Source organism: Mesoplodon mirus (assembly GCF_964341445.2).
Source record: "Mesoplodon mirus genome assembly, chromosome: 3".
NCBI lineage: Eukaryota > Metazoa > Chordata > Mammalia > Artiodactyla > Ziphiidae > Mesoplodon > Mesoplodon mirus.
The window spans coordinates 47,096,004-47,117,275 of NC_138978.1; the positions used below are offsets into that span (position 1 = coordinate 47,096,004).

General features: G+C 35.1%; 1 protein-coding gene across 7 annotated transcripts in view; it reads right to left on the reverse strand.

Moving 5' to 3' along the window:
• TUT4 (terminal uridylyl transferase 4) overlaps window positions 1-21,272 on the reverse strand; it is a 138,853-nt gene that overhangs the window by 22,446 nt on the left and 95,135 nt on the right. For all 7 annotated transcript variants that reach the window (XM_082615898.1, XM_082615897.1, XM_082615899.1 and 4 more), the window contains exons 13-24: window positions 20,220-20,920; window positions 17,420-17,570; window positions 14,256-14,342; window positions 12,242-12,345; window positions 9,511-9,568; window positions 9,320-9,423; window positions 8,931-9,020; window positions 6,543-6,656; window positions 2,451-2,528; window positions 2,122-2,299; window positions 1,780-1,827; window positions 1,609-1,691 (exon numbers count right to left, since the gene is read on the reverse strand). In XM_082615898.1, coding sequence (XP_082472024.1) covers window positions 1,609-1,691; window positions 1,780-1,827; window positions 2,122-2,299; window positions 2,451-2,528; window positions 6,543-6,656; window positions 8,931-9,020; window positions 9,320-9,423; window positions 9,511-9,568; window positions 12,242-12,345; window positions 14,256-14,342; window positions 17,420-17,570; window positions 20,220-20,920 — 1,796 coding nt within the window. The remainder of the gene's footprint in view (window positions 1-1,608; window positions 1,692-1,779; window positions 1,828-2,121; window positions 2,300-2,450; window positions 2,529-6,542; window positions 6,657-8,930; window positions 9,021-9,319; window positions 9,424-9,510; window positions 9,569-12,241; window positions 12,346-14,255; window positions 14,343-17,419; window positions 17,571-20,219; window positions 20,921-21,272) is intronic.

A 21,272-nucleotide genomic window follows, 5' to 3' on the forward strand; every position in this document is an offset into this window, starting at 1 on the left:
TACTTGTCTTCATCTTCATTAGAATCTAAGGGGATGAAACACATCTACTTTGTATGCTGTTATAATCCCAGTTCATAGCAGAGAAATAGGTACATGGTAGGAATTCAGTAAATATGTGTTGAAAGAATAAACTTTACTATGGAAAATATAAGCATGAAAGACTATGTAACAAGGTTATTTTTCTACTATATCAGTTATAACACTGATATCAACCTAAATGTCCATCAAAGGAGAATAGTTAAACTGGTATATCCAAGCTATAAAATACCACATATTGACTTTATAACAGAATAAAGTAGATTAAAAGATGATTGGCAGATCCACAGGCCCTTTGTGATAGGCTCCAAAGTGATGTTTGGTTCTTACACTAAATCACATTCAAGACCAAAGACTTTGATATCTATGAGGACTACTTATAACATACTGAATAATTAAGAGTTACTAAAATTTTGTATTCTCAGACTAAATTAGCACATTTCCAATTTACTGAGGACGCTACATTAGTATTTTACTAAAAAGTCTGACTGCACGAAACTGCTAGGTTCCCACCAAACATATGCGCATATACACACGAACAGAATTCCCACAATTTTCAGGTAAAATGTTTTATCAGTGCATCACCAGATTTGTTGTGATCTGACTGTGCTTTTCATTTACTGCTATTTTAATTAATATGTTAGTAAAATTATTGTTGTATTTTCCTTTTGTTAGACATTTTGTTCCTGCAAGAATTTTGTGTTGTTTCAAATTTCCTGTTATTTTATTTCCACTATAGTTATTATCACCCCCACCCCCTATTAGGCAGGACTATCAAAAATGTTCCATGGGGAAAAAGCTCTAGACTTTTTCTGCTTTTCTTACCCCACACTCCAAGAAAGAGTGATGAAACTGGACTGAACAAGATCAAGGATATTCATTATGCAAAAACAGAGACCTGGTTTCTCTTTTGAGATTTCTTCTCATTTCTTTCACTGTGAAACTATGACATCCTCCCATTAGAAAGCAACCCAAAACCAGAGTAAGACCAAGAGGAATGGGGGACACTACACCACCCATTTCAGGCAAAAAGAATCCTCTTAGTTCCATGCTAATTCAGCTTACCAAGGGCTACACCAAAATTAAAGCAGAAGCCTCAGCAAATAAAGTATTACTTCAGTGTTGACCTCTCTGTTTATATTTTCATCAAGATTTCAAGAGACAGAAGAGAGGCAGTAGGCAGAACCTCAAATTCAAGATTAAAGGATCTTGAGTCTTGACTATCCACCCTCATTTGTTCAACAAATGCTTCCTATGTGCCAGAAATTATAACAGGCACTGGAAATACGATGGTGAACCTTACAGACATGAACCCTGTCCTCATGGAGCTATATAGTCTACTGGGGGATACAGAATTTAACAAATAGATTAAATAAATAAACAAAATTTAGCAAATATATATCTCACTATGGACTATGATAAGTGCAGTAAGAACAAATAGACCCAGCACAGCCAAATAAATAACACCAACTTGGAACAGGATTAGGTTTCTTGTACTACAAAAAAAAAAAAAAAAAAAAAAATTCTATAAGGAAAAAGAAAAGATTCAGAATTCAAATTATGTAAACTTACAGCTTCTCTGCCAATGAGTGGATAAAAGGGGGTACCAAAAAGTTTCCTTCCATTGATAAATGCTTTCATGATGAAATTGGTCACTATTGAAGAAAGAAGAAAAACAATAAAGATGCAGACCTTAATGTGTAAGAGCTTTAAAAGTAGGGGATTTCTATATTTAAAACTTACTTTTTCTAGAAACTCCAGCACCAAGGTTATGATTCAAATCAAAAGGGTCTAGAAAAGAAATATTTTTTATTTAAGAATTATGCTCGTTGTAACATAAATATAGTTAGTAGCCATAACTAGAGTTTAACACTACGTAACTCAGACCATCAAAGTCAGAAAATTATTCTTTTATAATTATAGATTAAAGGATGGAAACTGATAAAAACCAAGAGGAAGAATCTTCCAAATTCTAATGTGTTTCAGTTTTCCCCTCAGTTTCACTGGCCAAATAAAACTCTGGCTTTTTGTTCTGTTTTGCTCTGTTTCATGTTGTTCCTGAATTAATATCAGCTGAATGATTACCTTCAATAGCAATGCATTTGGATGTCCACTGCTTCTCAAAAGTTGTCAATAGCTTTTTCTGCCGAATGCTAATTACATATTCTTTGAAATCAAATTCTTCAGTATAGAAGCGAAGCAGTCCCAACCAAAGCTCTCCTAATGTTTCTGTGTTCTTTCCAAGTGAAGGTAAACGTTTTTTCTACAGGTGAGAAAAAAGAAAGGAGAGAGACATGTCTATACATATCCAAAATATGGACCTCCAAGTCCAAGTAAAATTATTAACTTAAATTATGCACATCTTAACATGCATCAGTGAGCATTCCATAACATAAAAGCGATGAAAAAATTACCAGTTCTTCTGTTTTATCAAAGAAAAAAGCATTCCATCCATCAACCATTCTCTGTGGAATCTGTTTTCCATCAAAGATCTGCATTAAAAAATCAATTTTACTATTAGATTTCAAGCCATCCAACCCAAAAGCCTAAATACCCTCATATCATTTTAGAATTTACCTATAATAGACATAGTGAAACACTTATTCCAAAAGGAACATGTCAAGATGGTATAATCTGATGTCAAGTTATTAATGAATAAAATGTATCTGAAAGACCAAAGCTGGGAAAGGATATCTTAAGAACCTCAGACTCTCCAAACAATACATTTGATATTATCTATTTGGCTATCAAAACACATCCAGCCCAAGTTTAATGAAGTAAAACTAAAGAAAAAGCAGATGAAAATAGCATTTTCATCAAAGGATCACAGACGCAGAAATACATAAGAGATAATACTTATTGATTGTACACCTTAAAGGAAATCAAAGAAGCTATTTGTTGTGGGGAAGGGCTCTAGTACCTTTAATCAGTTATCTGTATCAGATGAGGTTGAAAAGTGCTGGGACACTGATATTTTAAAACAGAAAATTAGGTAGCTTTCCTTGACATTTTGATAAAGATCGTGAAATCTTCATGATTAATTATGAATAGTAATTCACTGTCCTAAGGAAAGGAGGGAAGGTAATGCTACTTTACTAGAAGAATTCCACAAGATGACTGTACAGGCACAACTGACCTCTACAAGCAATTTTGAGAATTATTTTCTATAGGAGTTTTAAGAAAGAGAAGCAATAAAGTAAAAAGTTGGAATAAGTTCAGAGTCAGCAGACCTCATTTCTAGTCTTAGTCCTGCCAAGTAGTGATTCTGGACAAGACAATTATCCTTCCAAATCCTCAGTTTTCCCAATGAAAATAAGAGATTAGCTTAATTAGGTCAGTTTTCTTGAAACTTTATTTTTCTTTTAAGCTGTAGAACCCCTTCCTAAAATGGAACCTTCCTGTAAGTTCAACATGTAAAACAGATAAAAACAGAGGTACTCTGATAAAAGCCTAAGTGGAGAAAACTATACCTTATCTTTTCCTTCCTCCACTCCTCACACATACACTATTGAGCTCCTAGAGCTTACCAAAACATACTTTAAAACCACTAGATAAGGCTGTCCCCATGGCTCCGTCATAGATTAAGATGCTATTATACAAGCTGCCTCTTTAGACCTTGATTACTTTAACAGAATTCTTACTTTTGAGAAACAACCAACATCCAAACCCAATTATGTTGGCTAATAACACAGTAAACGACCTGTGGGCTTTGGAGGGCATTTAATCACTGATTTGCCACCTGTTTTAATGAACTCTCATGTTTCATAGTGCCTAACTATCCACTCTGTTTCAGCCCTCAGAAGTACTAATACTATCCTTTCTTTTGCACACACACATTTACCTTCTCTTTCTGTTTCTCTCTTTTCTTTCTCTCAACAGCAATCATCCTCTACTCAAGCACTCAAGCCTTCTCTCTAAAACCTCACCAAACAAGTTTGTACAAGGAGTGACCCTGTACATTTCCATATTTATTTTTTTATTTTATTATGGTATTTTATATATAAAATTAAGCTATATATATATCTACTGCTATATTTAAATTGTGATTTAATGAATAATGAAGTTTACCATCTTAAGTCATTTTTAAGAGTACAGTTCAGTGGCATTAAGTGCATTCACATTGTTGTGCTACCATCACCACCATCCATCCATAGAATTCTTCTCATCTTATACAAATGAAACTCTGAACCTATTAAACAATAATTTCCCACTCCTCTCTCCTGCCAGCCCCTGGCAACCACCATTCTACTTTCGGTCTCTATGAGTCTGATTACCCTAGGTACCTCCTATAAATGGAATCATATAGTATTTGTCCTTTTGTGACTGGTTTATTTCACTTAGCATAATGTCCTCAAGGTTCATCCATTCAGTTGCAATTTTTAAGCTGATATAAGCTAAGAAAACATAGTTCATAATATAAAGTGACACTAACACTCCCTAATCCTCTCTTAGTATTAATTTTTATGTGAAAATTTACTTTTACTTATGATGATTGCTGGAATAGAGCAAAATCATTCTGCTTAGGAAAGCTCCTTTTGACCTAAAGAACTCTGTATTGTTGATCATGAAAAACACTCTTAGCAGTGCCTTACTTATTACACCCAGTCACTTAAAGTTTAGGTTCAATTACAAATGGAGTCAAAGATCATCAGCTTCATTAAACATATCCTTACCCTTAAAAGTTGATCGATGCCAATGATCAATACTTAAATGATGCCAGAGCAATGGACAAGGGGTCCCATATGACAAGCAAAAAAGGCCAGAAGCAAAAATCCATATATCATCAGTTCATATGTATCACAAAGCCCCCCACAATCAGAGCTCATTATGATGGAAAACATCCCATGGACTGTCTCTCATTTCATCAATCACTGTCTGTTAAGCAGATAATGGAACAGTTCTTGAAGTTGGCTACAGAAATCCTACCTACATTTTTCCAATAATAATGTTAATAAAGCTGCTAATGATAATAATAATAATAAAATTAATAATAAGAGCAATCACCATTTATAAACTCCTACTTTAGCATCTACTACATTCAAAGGCATTTGATGTCTCTGTTCCTTACATCAACATGGAAATAATACTACTATTATTACATTTTTGCTGATGATAAAATTCAGACTAGTGGCAGTCAGGCAGCTTGTTGAAGGCCACATGTCAAAATTAGGATTCAGACCAGTTATCTCTGGCTCCAAAATCATGCTCTGACCGCTGTTTCCATTATATCATGCTGCCTCAATGGTTCCTCATCCATGGGTAACATAATGAGAGAACAGAGACAAACCACAATGAAAACAAAATTTGTGTTCCATTTGGGTTAATCACAGTATTCTATCAAAGTCACAGCAAATTATAGCAAATGGCTGCTATAATATTACTGGGGCAATTATGCTTAAGATCCCCAAATTTAAAGCCTTAACAACAATTAGACTAATAGAGAGAATAATCTTGGCCTTGGCAGGCCTAATTAATTCATGCAAAGTTTTAAATATCCTATAGTGAACAACCTTGTTAAAAAACAAACATCACTCAACATAGATTCAAGCAACTTAAATTTTTCTGTTAGGAAAGGACGTTTAAATTTTTTATTTCTCTCCCACTATTTGCTTAAAAGAGGGAAAGAAATGCTGTTAAAACCACATGGCATTCATTAGAACTTTTAAAAACTTACTAAGGCCATCTGACACGCACATATGGCTTGCTATTTTGTGATATTCTTCTTTGCCATGACTATCAAAGTTTATGTGAAATCAGAATATGTGATTTTCCAAACAATTCTGATGCTTCTCACCTACCTCAAAATAACCACCTACCTAAGAAATTAGAACCTGATCCACCCCAATGCTTGCAAATCCACTTTGTGCCAAGACTGAGGAGGAACAGATGGATGATTAAGAACTCCTTTGTATCTATTTTAGAGAGTATAAATTGACTACAAAAAGAGACTCTATGAGTCACCAAATCCCAGTAAATATGAGTATAATCTGCTTCTTTTGATGTACATTCTTATGCTTAATGCAATTTATATGACCTTACAGAGGTAAGGAAGAATTTCCTTGTGTTTCTTTCTCAACCAAAATTCACAAAGTTGACCAAAGTATATACAGGAATAAATCAAAACTTCATTGCCAAGCAGGAGGAGGGAGAATACTCTGAAAAGAAGAAACTTATGTATTTGCATCTCAGAGACTATAATATATAAGTTCATGAATGGCTACAAATTTCATTATCATTGGCAGCATTCTAAGACTATGAAATACAAAAATGTTGCAAAAGATATTCAATAGTTCTATTCATCTAGTAGTCTTTTGGTAGTCTATATTCTCCCATAATAAGCTTTTCAAAAAGGTTCATTATTTGATTAAACCATTAATGAAAGAAGAAAACTTAGGATATCCATGATGGAAAAATCTTTCATGATCTCATGAACTGAGCAAGATTTACTATATTTAGAGTGTATACACCTATGTAGAAATGCCTTTATAGTTTTCTTAAACATTTACCTCTTGTAGAACTGGGATAACAGGTGGTTTTCTCTGCTGCAGAAAGTACAGCACCATAAGGATATAAGCATATGAAGATAAACTTCCCCTGGAAGCATCTCCAATGTCACATCGCTAAAAAAACATAATGATTGAAAATAAAACTTCAGAATCTTATTCCATGCAGAAGTATTGACTACCTTAAGACACCATTTTTTAAACCCATCAAACCATCAAATACCCAAAAGTTCAATAACAAGCTGTTATAAAGGGTATGGGTAAACAGGTACTCATACATTAAAGAGTATACAGTAGCACAAATTTCATGAAGAATAATTTGGCAATATCAAAATTATAAAAGCACATCTCCCTTAATGTATCAATTCTATTCTAAGAATTTATCCTGCAAATATGCCAAGAAACATGTGAAATGACTAAATAAAATTTCTATTGTAACACTACTTTAATAGCAAATATGAGAAAGAACTTAAAGCTCATCAGTAAAGTACAGGTTTAAAAAACTGATGACTATCCACACAATGGAACAGTATGTAGCCATTAAAAAAAAGGAAAACTCTTAGTATACCTAATAGGAAATAATCTCCAATATTTATTGCTCAGTTAAAAAAGCAAAGTACAAAACAGTGTTTTCAGTGTGTTTATACCTATAATAAAAAGTGGCAGGAAATGTGCTTGCACTGGAATAATATATTTCTGGAAGGATACAAAGGAACGTTTAACACGGTTTGCCTCTAAGAGGCAAAGGTTGGCTAGGAGACAGATGTGGAAGAAGATTTTCTGCCATAAATCCCATTAGACCTTTTAATTTTTGAACATGAATACGTTGGCTATTCAAAAAATATTTTTTTTAATTAAAAACAAACGCTGGGGGCTTCCCTGGGGGCATAGTGGTTGAGAGTCCACCTGCCAATTCAGGGGACACGGGTTCGTGCCCCGGTCCGGGAGGATCCCACGTGCCGCGGACCGGCTGGGCCCGTGAGCCATGGCCGCTGAGCCTGCGCATCCGGAGCCTGTGCTCCGCAACGGGAGGGGCCACGGCAGTGAGAGGCCTGTGTACCGCAAAAACAAACAAACAAACAAACAAACAAAAACCCTGAAAGAATCCTCAGAGACTTCCTTTGAGTAAAGCTTTAGCTGATATTATATAAAGGGAAAGGAATGATTTTTCTGACATGAACCACTTGATCTTTTTTATTTTTTACATCTTTATTGGAGTATAATTGCTTTACAATGGTGTGTTAGTTTCTGCTTTATAACAAAGTGAATCAGTTATACGTATACATATGTTCCCATCTCTCTTCCCTCTTGCGTCTCCCTCCCTCCCACCCTCCCTATCCCACCCCTCTAGGTGGTCACAAAACACTGAGCTGATCTCCCTGTGCTATGTGGCTGCTTCCCACTAGCTATCTATTTTACATTTGGTAGTGTATATATGTCCATGCCACTCTCTCACTTTGTCACAGGTTACCCTTCCCCCTCCCCATATCCTCAAGTCCATTCTCTAGTAGGTCTGTGTCTTTATTCCTGTCTTACCCCTAGGTTCTTCATGACATTTTTTTTTCATAGATTGCATATATATATGGAACCACTTGATTTCACTACCCAAACTCAATGAGAGTAAGGAACTGTCATGTTGGAGTTATTCTGTGAGGTGAATGTAGAAGACTAGCTGTATCAAATGATTTGTAGTATGTGGCTGGATGCTTTCCTTTTCTAAGATGACTCTGTCCATAAAGACATGTATAGGAATATCTAAACAAATATGTCTCCCTTTTGGAAGAGTCGGCTTTATGAAATGAAAATGTAACCAAGTCACTCCCCTACTAAAACCCTTCCACCAACACATTCACAAAATTAACTATTTACTGAGCACCTACCATAAAGCAGGCACTACACTGAAATAAAGATACAGAGGCCTCAACCCTCATGGAGTTTACTCACTTAGCAAAACAACCAAGAAAACAGAATTCAGTATTTTAAGTGTTATAACAGGGGAAACATTAGGTTTTATTGGTATTGCTTTGTTTTCTTGGCCAGAAAAATTTACCACTAAACCCAAACACCAGATTTCCTAACCCAGAGCCTTTTAACTAGGATGGTATGCCAACTCCCAGGACTAGGGTTGGAAATCATTACTGCATTGAGAAATTATACTATGAGAAATTTACTAGAGTGTTACCTATGAGAGGAGAGCAAACACAGAAAAAAACTAAGAATCACCCTACTCTGAAAGGTATAACTTTAAACCATTTAATATTGACAGTTTCTTCTTAAAATCTCAGGTAAACAAAACTGAGAAAACATTTGTCACAAGTCTGACATCAGCATGTTTTACTTTAATATCATGAGTATTATAACAAAGCAGATCATTAGCTTTTTCATAAATACCTTAGCAAACACTTTCATAGTATATCCCAAGTACTGCACTCTAGGATCAATAGCTGCATATGTAGCTAGCATTCTTGTGTTATGCTGAGCCTGAAAAATAAATTACATATTTGAAAGCATTTCAAATTTATTAAAATTAAACTTATAGATCAGCTAAAAAGATAAACTCCACATAGAATATATATAAATGTTAAACTTAAAATACCTGTAAATGAGTCAAGCAAAAATTAACCTTCAATCTGAAGAAAATGTTAAGATGACTGATAAAATTTTTTCCCTATACTAACCACATTCGTAAGTTTTAAACATAAAGGTACAGTCAGTGATCTGTAAACTTTTAAAATGACAACTGTAAACATACCTGGGTCTTTACAGACAATGAAACTTACCAACGTATTATATAAACTGATATCGCCTTCTAAACCACTTCGTCTGTGTTCAAATTTTACTATAGGCACTTTGGCAGTAGTTATAGGCAAAATGTTTCTTAAACCTGATTTAAAAAAAAAAAAAACTTCACTAGGTTAAATAATTTTCATAAAATGAAAAAAAAAATTTTCTGTTGTTTTAAAGTTCATACCTGGATGTCTCTTAAGAATTTTCGCCAAATTTTCAATTATTTCCTTACAATTTAATTTCTAAAAAACAAAAGAAATAAATCATAAAGTTTGTCTGACTCAACTTGGTCTTGTGCAAATTCTATTTTAATCTAGACATTTAATATTAGCACTTAAAATCTCCAGCCAGAAGGTTTATATAACCTTGCTAGTCAAAGAACATGGTCCACAGACCTGCAGTATCACCAACACCTGGAAACTTGATATAAATGCAGAATCTCAGTCTCCACTCCAGTCTACTGAATCATAATCTGCATAGTAACAACATTCCCAGGTAATTCACATCCACATTAAGTTTGAGAAGCACAAAAACAGGAGAATAATGTTTTCAAATACATGGATAAAAAAACTAGAGATGGGTTTGGTGAAGGCAAAACAGTATAGTGATTAAGAACATAGGCTGTGAATTTAGACAAACCTGGATTCAAATCTTGAACTAAGTACTGACTAGCTGTGTGACTCTGACCAGATCCTTAACCCCTTTGAGCCTCATACTACTTATAAAATCAAGATAATCATCAACTCCTACTCTTTTATAAAGGAGCTAGAAGGATTACATGAGATACCTATGTAAAGCATTCAGCAGCATACTTCATACAAAGTAGCACTTTAAGTCTGTCAGCTATTTATTATCATATGTTGATGAGGAAAAGAAGAATAATCCTACTATTACCAGCACCTACTTCTTCAAAAAAAAACCTCTTACCTCTGCAAATTTAAATGTGTTGGTTATTTAAAAACTAGACAGCAAAGCTGATATGGTAACGATAACCCTAATATAAGGAACAAGGAAGATAAAAGCATAAATTAACTGGATTAAGCTCAATGCCCACATCTACTACTAAAATCACTTTTGCACATCCCCAACATGCTCTTTTTAGCTACAAGAGAGCAGTAGTCATTGCAACTTAACCTGGGGATTTCAAGGGAATCTTTAGAATTAACACATAATACAAGAGGTTGTTTATCTCTTTATTATACAAAGATACAATTTATACTAATTGAAAGTTTCCCTTATGGCTCATCTGGAAGAAAATAATTTACTCATTTTCATTGTTTCAACTTTCCAGAGTGAATGGCACAGGTAATATATAGTATACAAACCCTTGGTGATGAGACATCTGATTATTAAATTTTACATAGAAGGGATCTAAAACCCTAACCTCCTTCCTGGGTAAAAACCACTTCCTATTCCCTCAATTCCTGCCCTCCAGAATGGAAAGGGGAAGCCTCTTTCCAAGGAGATGGCATTGAGTAGAAGTGGGTTAAGGAGAACTAAAAAATTTATAACTTTTCATTTTCTTTATAGAACAAAAAGATATTAACACCAGAAGCAATTTCTTGGGACCAGAAATAAGCATCTACCAGGTATCACTGCCATCTTTTCTTTGGTTCTAACAATTTAAAAACACCTTTTGAAAAAACTATTTCCAAAATGCACAGGTACACTATTCTGCTGAATTCTTTTATAATACAACAGAGGCTATACTGACACCACTAAAGATGCCAGAAGCTTGGCCTCACCCCAATCTTGCAAGCAGTCCCTGATTCTGAAACATAAATACCAACAGCTATGCTGTTAAAGAAACGAGCAACTACAGAGATACCCTCCTTTTCTAGTTGCTGCTAGGAAGACCTGGGACACTTCTTCCCTGTCCATTCAGTCCCTTTCTTTACTGGAGCTCGGACAAACTCATTCCCACTGTTGAGGCCTGGTACACAGAAAAGGAAAACATAAGTACCCACTCTCACTGCTGAGACTGCTCTGGGGGAAGGTTTGCTCCTGGCATCTCATGGTGGAACTCAGAAAGCTTTCAATTTCAGAAAGTAGGGGTTAGGTTCTACAGTACTATTAGTACTATATTTCAACTACATTATGGGTTAAATAAATTACAGAGAAGCAGTGGGATACAATGGAAAGAGCATGAACTCTGGAGTCAGACAGACCTGGGTATGAATCCCGGCTCCAACATTTACTAGCTGTGTGAACTTGAGCAAGTCAGTTTATCTCTCAAAGCCTCAGTTTCCTCATCTGTAAAATGGGGGAAATTATCTACCTCGAAGGTGGTTGTAAGAGTGAAATGAGATAATGTATGTAAAAGTGTATACTGGGGGCTCAAATGTTAGTTCCCCTCCCCGCCCAAAATGAGTTTCTAAAAGCTAGCCTAGAACACATAATTTATGACAATGCTTCTATGGAAAAAAATGTGTTTTGAGTACCCCCAAATTATAATCAACTTGTAGAACACAATCCATTTATAAATTAAACGTCCACCTTTATTTTCTATCTTTAGTGATACAGAGACATCACCTAATGGAAGAGGTATGAAAAGACAGAGTAAGTGAGATCAATGTTCACTACCAAACTGAAGCAACAGTTTTTCATTGGCGCTAATGAAAAAAATTCCAACTCTATGGTATATTTTTTCCACAAATTCATTAAAAAGCACTAACTATCTGTGACATGGTTTTTACATTATAAAATCACTGAAACAGTAAATTTACTTACTTAAATACTTGAATGTCTTCTAAAATGATGCTAATGCTTTTACATTTCAAACACTGCTATTACTAATATATTTATACAAAGAATGACACCTTACATTTTTATCAATTCTACATACAAAATTAAAAACAGACTCATCACTAGAAGAAAATAAACTTCCACATCAATTTCCAAACACTAACTCTTACCTCTGCATTTTCGTGGCCTTCAAGGGTCATACAAATATCCAGATCACTATCACGAAATCCAAATCCATTCTTAGAAGAGCCAAATAAGCACAATCTTGCCTTTTCTAAGCAAAGGAAAATAAAAGTCAAAAGTTTTATAATTATCAGGAAAGAGGAGTCTTCTATTAACTACTAATGGCCTACCACAGGATAATCTTATCCAATTCCACGGCTTAAATTAGCTACCATTAGCAGATACACTGAGAAATTCCAAAACACTCACCTAAAGCCCAGGTCTTCTCCCCAAAATCTCACAACCATGTATCTAACTGCTTTTCCCATTTTTCCACAGACATCATAAATTCAACAAGTCAAAACTAAACTAGCAACTTCACCTCAAACTTACTATTCAGAAATATACATGTGGTTCTTACACCTCTCAACTTTCACATCCAAACACTTACCAAGTCCTTTACCTTCTTCCAACTTAACGACCTCATAAATTCATCTACTTTTATTCATTCGCAACATCAATACCAATAGTTAAGATCAATATTTAGAGATTTATCTCTTGGAAATAAACTAGTTTCTTCAGGGCACAATTCAAGTAGTTTCACAAATATCATCTTAGTATACAGAATTAATTCTCCTCTAAAGTGAGGGATTAATCTATCTGATATAAATTATATATACAATTATTATATATATAGTTATATATATAATAATATATATATATATATTATTAGGGTTATTCCTTCATGCTTATTATTGTCACTCAATAAGCTGTGGCTTAACAAGATTGGATTATTCTCCCTATTAATTCTTGTAGCCTACATATTTAGATAACAAATTCTGTATTTTCAAACTTAATCCTCCTATTTAGTTCTGATGCCCCACTTGAAATCAATGACAACTGAGAGATATAAAAGAAGCTACATTCATCAGCAAATAAAAAGTGCATGGGTTTAATATAACAAGAACTTAGATTTGGTCAATACTTTATACACTAGCAAATGTAATTAAAAATAGAATCCTGTAGCACAAAACAGATCATATTTTAAAGGTATAAGTTCATTCTGATTATAAATCAACTCTTCATCCTTTTCTAAAATATTTGGCCACAGAACTCTTGATTCTTTACCTCATGCCCAAAACCTGCTCCCTTCTGCTATTTTTTTACCATCTCAATTAAATAGCACCACCCAACTAGTGAAGGAAAAATCCTGAAACCATCCTTGACTCCTTTCTTTTTGTCACATCTAACATGTAATGCATCAGAAGATCCTGTTGACTCTACATTCAAAATATATTCTCAATCTAACCACTTTTCACCTACTCTTCCAAATCACTATTATGTCTCATCTGAACTTATGCAACAGCTTCTTAAATGTTCTGCTTGCTTCTATTCTTATGGACCTGTACTCCATTCTCTCAGATCATGTCACTTACGTGTTAAAACCCTCCAGAAGCCTTCTCATTAGACATTCAAAATAAAATTCAAAGTCCTTCTACTAACACCTATAAGACTCTAATGATCCAAAATCTAGGTTAACTCTCTGATCTCACCTTTCTATTACAGTCTACCTCACACACTCCACTCAAGCCACACTAACTTTCAAGCACGTCAAACATAATTGAGTCATGGGGTATTGTACTTGCTGCTCCTTCTCTCTCGAATGTTCTCTCCTTGAATATTCATAATAATTTGCTCCTTTATACTATTAATGGCTCTGCTCAAATGTCACCTTATCAGAGAGAACTACCATAACACCTCATCACTATCGTTCTAACTCCTGTACTTTAACAGTGTTTATTATTTCCTGATATATTATTTACTTGTCAGTTAACTATCTGTCACCCCTCTTAATATAAGCTTCATGAGAGCTGGTTTCACCTCTTTTATTAGCACTGTATCCCCAGCACCTAGAATAGTACCTAACATATAACATGCAATAAACACTTTTTAAACAAATGAATGAAACTCAGACCAGGTAACTATAATAACAAAAGCAATCAACTTTGACATACAACATACCATCATATTCTTTTTGAATAAACTTTTCCAAGCCAATTAAAATTTGCTCCCTGTTGTGTTGTTCAGAAAAAGGTGGTGACAATTCATCTAAGTTAAAAAAAGAAAAGGAAAAAGAAAAGTAAGGAGAATGAAATCTGAAAATGTATTCAATTTTTTACCCTAAAAACTTTACTTTTCTTCATTATTTGTTGACTCTCTGACATTAAAATCATAAATGTTACTGGGGAAGGAAGGAGCAGAGAAAGAATAGAAAAATAACTTTACAGATCTATGTACATTTCACATGATCATTTTCCCTGTGAAACAGCTACAAGATATACTTTCTTCTACAAACTATTTAATTTTTTTTTTTTCAGACAATCCACTCTCTCCCATATACATGCTGGTTTTTCTCCTCCTGTTAAGACTATTCTCATACTGTTACACTAGGTACCCAACTCAATCAAATCAAACAGTTCCCTCAAATGCCTGGTCAAGATTCATACCTTCCCTATAAGCTTCTTTGTCTAATCACGGCCTTTAATGACCTCTCCTTAATTGAATTTCCTTAGTTCTTCAAACCACTTGCCAGTTTAGTTTATACTGTCCTTTCAGTTTTCTAGTTATTTCATTTATAGTCATCTTACTTTTCCAAATAAGACCATACATTCCTTAAGAATAGTCTTTTTTTTTCTATCTCCTCCTCCAGACTCATACCCAAGAGTTAATATGGTAAGGAATTAAATTAATATTCAGCTTTTGAAAAACAAATGCATCATCAGTGGTTGCAAGCTGAATAGCTGAAATACAGGTGATTTTTTTTTTTGGATTGGAGAAACTATTCTGTGTGATACTCTAATGGTAATATATAACATGATGCACTTGTAAACACCAACAGAACTCTGCAGTACCAAGAGTCAACTTTATGGTATGCAAATTTTTAAAAATCATCTAGGAGGTCAGGGAATCTCAGGATGGAATGCAGTCTATAACAAAGAATCCAGCTACATTATAAATGTATAAGAAAACTTCACTCAAGGGAGTGGGGGGGGAGGTGCTAATCTAACTTTGAAAGTAAGTGGAGCCTGTAAGACTAAGGGTTAAAGGAACTGCACATAAGTACTGTACTCTAATTGATAAAGTTGCTTCTCATCAGGGTATAGGATAACAGTTCTGATAATGCTATACATGGGTACTTAAATGGAACAATTAAATAAATGGGTGGCACATGGTGGGAGCCAGGTTTCTCACTGTTGGAGTTGGACATTTACAGATAATCAGAAAGAGCCATGTGGTAATGTATTAGACTTGGAGACATCAGTACAAAGTCATGCTTAGCTTAATAAAGGTAAGATGGTCACATGGAAATATTTATAGATACGTGTATATAAATGGATTAGTATACACACATAAATTTTCTTGCTCGTAGAGGACCTAGAAACAACAATACCTAGTAACACAACAAGCACTCTAACACCCAGATCTTGGTTTCTAACACCATTCTCCAATAAAGGAACCAGGGCTCTTTGGGAAAATGTCTAATTCGAGGACTGAGACAGAAATTTACATGATGATCCTGGAGTATCTTGCAGGGCCAGAAAGTAAGAAAGTGCTAAAATACAAAGGAACAAACTAACCACAACAACAAAAAGAAACCAAAAAACTTCACACACTGATGGGAATATATCAAAAGGTCACAGGAACCAAATGAAAGCACTCCCAACAGCCAAATTTGGAACAATCTGGGCAACAAAAATAGTAGTATTGGATTATAACCCAAAGTGTAATACATCTATGAGTCCATACTGAGATAAATATATGACTCAATAAATAAAAAGAAATGTAGTGCATTATATCTTAAATAAAGCTGCTAAAGAAGAATGTGCCATGGTCCAGCCATTCAACTCCTAGGTATTTACCCAAGAGAAATTAAAACACATGTCCATACTCAGACTCATACATGAATGTACACAGTATATTTATTTATAACAGCCAAAATTTAGAGACAAACAAAATATTTATCAACAAGTGAGTGGTAAACAAAATGTGGTATAGCCACACAACAGAACACAACTCGGAAATAAAAAGAAATGAACCACTGACACACATCACAGCATAGATGAATCTCAAAATAATTATGCCAAGTGAAAGAAGCCAGATCCCCTCATCAAAAAAAAAAAAAAAAAAGTATATTCCATGTGATTCTATTTACCTAGAACTCTAGAAAAATTCAAATTAATCTATAGTGACCAAAAGCAGATAAGTAGTTGCCTGGCAGGAGGTGAAGATAAGGAAGGGTAGAAGGGAGGGATTACAATGGAGAACTAATGTTATGACATCAGAAACTTTATCTTACCTGGGACACAGCAAGTACTTAAAAAATGTTTGTTGAGTGAAGGTTTATTCCAGGTACACCATAAATGTGTATTGAAAAATGGTATGTAAGGCTTTACCCAAATCTTTATAACCTTATCTCCCTCTATTACCTTTCTTATACTCTACCAAATTTAAGGCAATTATTCTCTCAAACAAATACTACATGCTATGCTTTTATGCATAATCTCTTATATCTGAAAATGCAGTCCATCTCAAATGCCACATCATTAACTCCAATTCCTCTGACCCACTCCAGTTAAAATTAATTGTGTCTGACTGAACTGCATTTTGTTTACCACTGCTATAGAATGTAACACATTCTGCTTCCAATTATGGCAGGTTTCATACATGTCTTATACAACCATTTAGAGTAACACTGTGCAAGAAAATTGCAATGACGGTAACGTTCTTTATCCAGACTGTCCAGTGCAGTAGCCACTAGCTACATGTAGCTACTCAATACCTGAGGTGTGACTAGTATAACTGAGTAACTTAATCTTTTATTTTATTTTAGCTAATTTAAATTTAAATAGACACATATATCTAGTGACCACCATATTAGACAGCACAAATCCAGAGTCCAAGCTCCTTAAAATCAACACGATGGACTCTGCATTCCCCTTGGCATTTACCACTGTGCCTTGCACACAGTAGGCATTTAATAAATATATGTGGTTGGGTCTCTAAACTATTTAAAAACCTCTACCCAAACAAAATGTAAGCAAACTATTTTCAAATAAGAAAATAAATATTCAAAATCTAAGAAATAATCTAGTCTTAGGAAGTAGTTCTATTAATAAAAGACTTACCAAAACATCTTTTACATACTAAATCAAGTATTTCCCGAAATCGATTTGTCATTGGTGGTAGAGGCTTTAGATCAATTTTCCTGAAATCCTCTGGGCAATCATTTTTTGAATGGCCATCCTTTTTGCAGATGCTGCATACTATTGTTGGCGGCTATACAAAGGTTAAAAAAAGAATCTAATAATCAAATAAACTATTGAGGGACTTCATCATCACTTATAAAGCCGTACAAAAAGAAACTTTTATGCAACTCAGTCTGATAACCTGCACTTTCAAGAGGTTAAAAAGAAAAGCATGTTAATGAAATTCAGTATTAAATGTAAAAAAAAAACACATTTTGAGCCAACCACTAATTTTCTTCTCCACTAAAATGATATTACCAAGGATTAGATTTACCTGAAGATGTAAGATAAAGGAAATACCAGGAGATACAAAAGGTATAGGTTAATTCAAACAGTGTGATCAGCTCCCAAAATGAAATGCATACATCACATTTTAACCTATTATGGTTTTTAACAAAGTAGATTATAAAGAAATTTCAAGTGGCACCTTTCATTTCACTTGAAACATTTTCTATCTTCAGAGTCAGTCATTTATAGAACCACTGCTTGACTAGTTGGTTCAATTTCACTACATTAGCATGGTACTCAAGAAACCAAAGTGACTCAGCTTCACACAAGGAACAACTCTTATGCAATAGCCACAAACTTAACTTTCAAACCCTGCAACACCATTTCAAATGTATTCTAACAGACTACCATACAGGTGGCCAAAACAGTAAAAATTCATCCCAACTACTTGAAAAAAAAGAACTCATACGGTTAAGGAAGAGCACTACTCTTTTCTTTATTGTAATATGCCTAGGAACCTAGCTTCTTCATCCAGGGTTAGCCTGGACATTTACCTAGCCAAATATATACAGAAACCTCCCTTTGTGTGAATGCTGTGCTGTGGGCTAATTAACAGTACCATAGAATTTTTTTTTTTTTTTTCCTGTATGCGGGCCTCTCACTGTTGTGGCCTCTCCCATTGCGGAGCACAGGCTCCGGACGCGCAGGCTCAGCGGCCATGGCTCACGGGCCCAGCCGCTCCACGGCATGTGGGATGTTCCCGGACCGGGGCACTAACCCGAGTCCCCTGCATCGGCAGGCGGACTCTCAACCACTGCGCCACCAGGGAAGCCCTCATAGAAATTTTTTATCAGTTTTTTTTTTTTTTTTTTTTTGCGGTATGCAGGCCTCTCACTGTTTTGGCCTCTCCCGTTGCGGAGCACAGGCTCCGGAAGCGCAGGCTCAACGGCCATGGCTCACGGGCCCAGCTGCTCCGCGGCATGTGGGATCTTCCCGGACTGGGGCACGACCCCGTGTCCCCTGCATCGGCAGGCGGACTCTCAACCACTGCGCGCCACCAGGGAAGCCCTTTTATCAGCTTTTTAAAGCTTTTAAAAAATGACATAACAGAAAATTCTAGAAAAGTGTTACAAATAACTAGAGAGAGAAATAAAATTGGAGAAATAGTTACCCTAAGATAAGGTTCCAGGAAAAAAAAGTATTAAGAAACGTAAACTGCAGTTATATTACTAAGAGGCTTTTCTAAATATCTGCCATTTATTTCATCTTTTTTAGTAGTCCATATGCCCTAATACAGCCTAAACAAAATGGGACAGAGTATCCTTACAATGGATGAAGAAACACAGCTTAGTAATTAGCTTAAAAATTCTAAAGCTTGTCAATAAACAATTATCGATAAATCAATAAAACTTGATGACTTTTCAGGGGGTTTTTTTGTATTCTACTTGATTTACACATTATCTGTATAATCATTTTTTCAGCCTAGGTGCTGATACTATTTCAATCATGCACACTATACTTGAAGCAAAGTAACTTAGCTAAAACTTTTATAAACAAAGTAATTATCTTCTGTTACAAAGTAGCTTATTTTCTGCTCACTCAGGTTTTTATTTTCTATAATTTATCAAGTTAAAGTTCAGACTATCCCACTTTAAAAGTGGAAAAGTTAAGACTCCTATAACTCATAAGGGATATGCCAAAATCCAAAGAGAAGCTCAGTGGCAGACACAGGATCTGAATTCATTTTATTTTTGGTTCCTGATCTTAGTTTTAACTCAACTATCTTAAGTTTATATACCAACCTTTGACTCCCACCAAAAAAACTTTAAAACAGAATACTATTAAAGTTTACAGACACTGTATTCTCCTTTGTGGAAGTAAATATAATCATATGTAAAAAAAATCAGCAAAATTTAAAATATATGCTGCCTTTACCAAACTCACTTTCATAAGATATCTGATGAATCCTTTCATATATGAGAAAGTTAAGCAAACCAACTAGTAATAGAGTGCTGAAACATTTCAGGTTTCATATACATTCTTAAAAGGCAACTACAGGGGCTTCCCTGGTGGCGCAGTGGTTGAGAGTCCGCCTGCCGATGCAGGTGACACGGGTTCGTGCCCCGGTCCGGGAAGATCCCACATGCTGCGGAGCGGCTAGGCCCGTGAGCTGTGGCCGCTAAGCCTGTGCATCCGGAGCCTGTGCTCCGCAACAGGAGAGGCCACAACAGTGAGAGGCCTGCGTACCGCAAAAAAAAAAAACAAAAAAAACAAAAGGCATCTACAGGCAAAAATACAAAAAGTAAAAGAAACATATACACCAAAATACCATTCCAAAACAATAGTCTACCATCATAGAAGCTATCTTTACATTTCTGAATCTAAAAACTATAAATACAGAGTCATACAACAACCACAAAACCTTGCAGATTGTTTATAAACTGTATCCTACCTTGCCAGAGGTTAAAATAAACTTATCAAACACAAAATATAATTCCTGGGTGGGGTGGTTATCATCATCATTAAGGTCAGAAGCATCTTCTGTAGCTTTGCAGTTGCAAGAGGTAGCAGATGTGTCAGTGCATACAATGTGATGTGAACTTTCTGTTTCTAAATTTGACCTGCAGTCTGTACCAGCAGATTCATCTGGTTCAGGGGATTTACAATCAATGCAATTACACTGGGTGAGGTCCTTTTTAAAACAAGTTTCTGAAGGTACTAAAACATTTTGTTTCTTAATTGATTTTGGCTCTAATTCACTGCTTTCACTGGTGGAAAGAGATGAAGATTCCTGTCCATGTTCAGCCAAATCTAGTTCATTTATCAACAAATTATCATCTTCAGTAATACATCTCTGTGATGTACATTCCATTTCTTCATATTTATCAGGCTGACCTCTTTCTGCACTTATTTTTTCTGTGCTTTCCCCAAGTAGAATGCAACAACTGGATGCCATATTTTCAGACTTCACTGGTTTCTTATTGCTTATTTTTCCCTTCTCTTTTTTCATGGAATCCACTGTAGATTTATTTCCACCCTTCCTCTGAGGACAGGCAAAATATCGATAAGCTGCCCTGAATCTCTCCACAACATATTCATAAACAAGCTGGCTGTTTAAGCTCCGTGCAACATTCCTCTTGATTGAAAATGGATCTAGTAAAGAAAAAAAAAAAAAAAAAAGGTCAGTAGCTAAGTATCTATTAACAAACTACATTTCCAAGCTTATATAAACAGCTACATTGTTAGCAGAGTGCATTTTCCCAAAATTTTTCTAAGGTAAGCTCCCAATGAGAGTTCCTGCAAACTGAGTAGTGGAAATAAAATAGCAACATCTTTCCTTTGTTTCTGTCATAAAATAAAAAACTAAAAGAAAAAGAGAGAAAAGAATAAAATAAGGTAATTAATGAGAGGATGGCTGAGGAGGCCAACTCAGTAATTACAAAATTTCAATGATGAAATTGCTAGAAAAAGCTATGCCAATATGCTTCCCTATACTGTCTTTGAA